General features: G+C 40.5%; 1 protein-coding gene across 1 annotated transcript in view; it reads left to right on the top strand.

Annotated features, from left to right (window-relative positions):
• LOC106012896 (sodium-coupled monocarboxylate transporter 1) overlaps positions 1–923 on the top strand; it is a 13,852-nt gene that overhangs the window by 5,169 nt on the left and 7,760 nt on the right. The window contains exon 2 of the mRNA XM_013087176.1: positions 537–553. Within this exon, the coding sequence (XP_012942630.1) occupies positions 537–553 (17 nt within the window). The remainder of the gene's footprint in view (positions 1–536; positions 554–923) is intronic.

Raw genomic sequence — 923 nt, 5'->3', positions numbered from 1 at the left:
TTGATGTCACTCCACGTCTTCCCACTTTTCTGTACAACCATTTCCGTGACTCTTCTCCAGGTTCCACGAGGTCTTCCCCTTGATCTTTTATCCCAAATGAAGGTGCTTTAGTTTTTTTAATATGCTCTTTCAACACAATTTAGGTCAATCAGGAGACGGTATTCCGATCGTGCTCATCGCGACCAAACCTGGCTGAGCGGGATATAACATCCCAGCTAAAAAAAAGTAAAAAGAAAAGAGAGAACGAGATAGGAAATAAATTGTTTCTCCCCACCCAGAAATCGAACTCGCAAAACTTGTTCGAGTTGACCAGATCTGCTTGAGTTTCGGATTGTGTCGACGGAAGGTGCAATGCATAGAGTGAAGAGGGAAAACGGAGGTCAGAAGTCTTTTGGCGTTAACAGAAATGTCGTGCTGAACGGTTTCGTCATGATATACAGGCTCTCTAACCGTTGTACAGGTTTAGTATCCCTACCAACAGTAAGATTATGTAAGAGCCATGCAGGACCTCCGAGTTTAACGTTTATCTGTGATAGGATCTGGCGAAGAGGACGTAGAACCTTTAAAACTCACAAAACAATAAACAAGTTTACGGTAGTCCCGTTGGTGAATCGAACTAGTGCCAACGATATTACGAGTACAGTCCCAACATGCTGTCAAATGAGCTAAAGCACGCCCATTCAGACAGACAATGCATTTGTAAAACATTCAATCAGTAAGACAATCCATCGATAAAACAGACAACCAATACGTTAAAAAAAAAATCATTGAGACAGTCAAACATAAAAATAATTGGTAAAGTACTTCATGTTGATCTGTGAAGAGATCAATTAGTCTAATCAATCAATCAGTTTACAATTAAACCAATTTAATCTAATTAACCATCTAAACTGCCAATAACTTGCACGACCACCCCCCCCCCT

Source organism: Aplysia californica, unplaced genomic scaffold (assembly GCF_000002075.1).
Source record: "Aplysia californica isolate F4 #8 unplaced genomic scaffold, AplCal3.0 scaffold00554, whole genome shotgun sequence".
Lineage (NCBI taxonomy): Eukaryota > Metazoa > Mollusca > Gastropoda > Aplysiida > Aplysiidae > Aplysia > Aplysia californica.
Note: the sequence above shows the minus strand (reverse complement) of the source record. Positions and strands in the feature narration are given on the sequence as shown.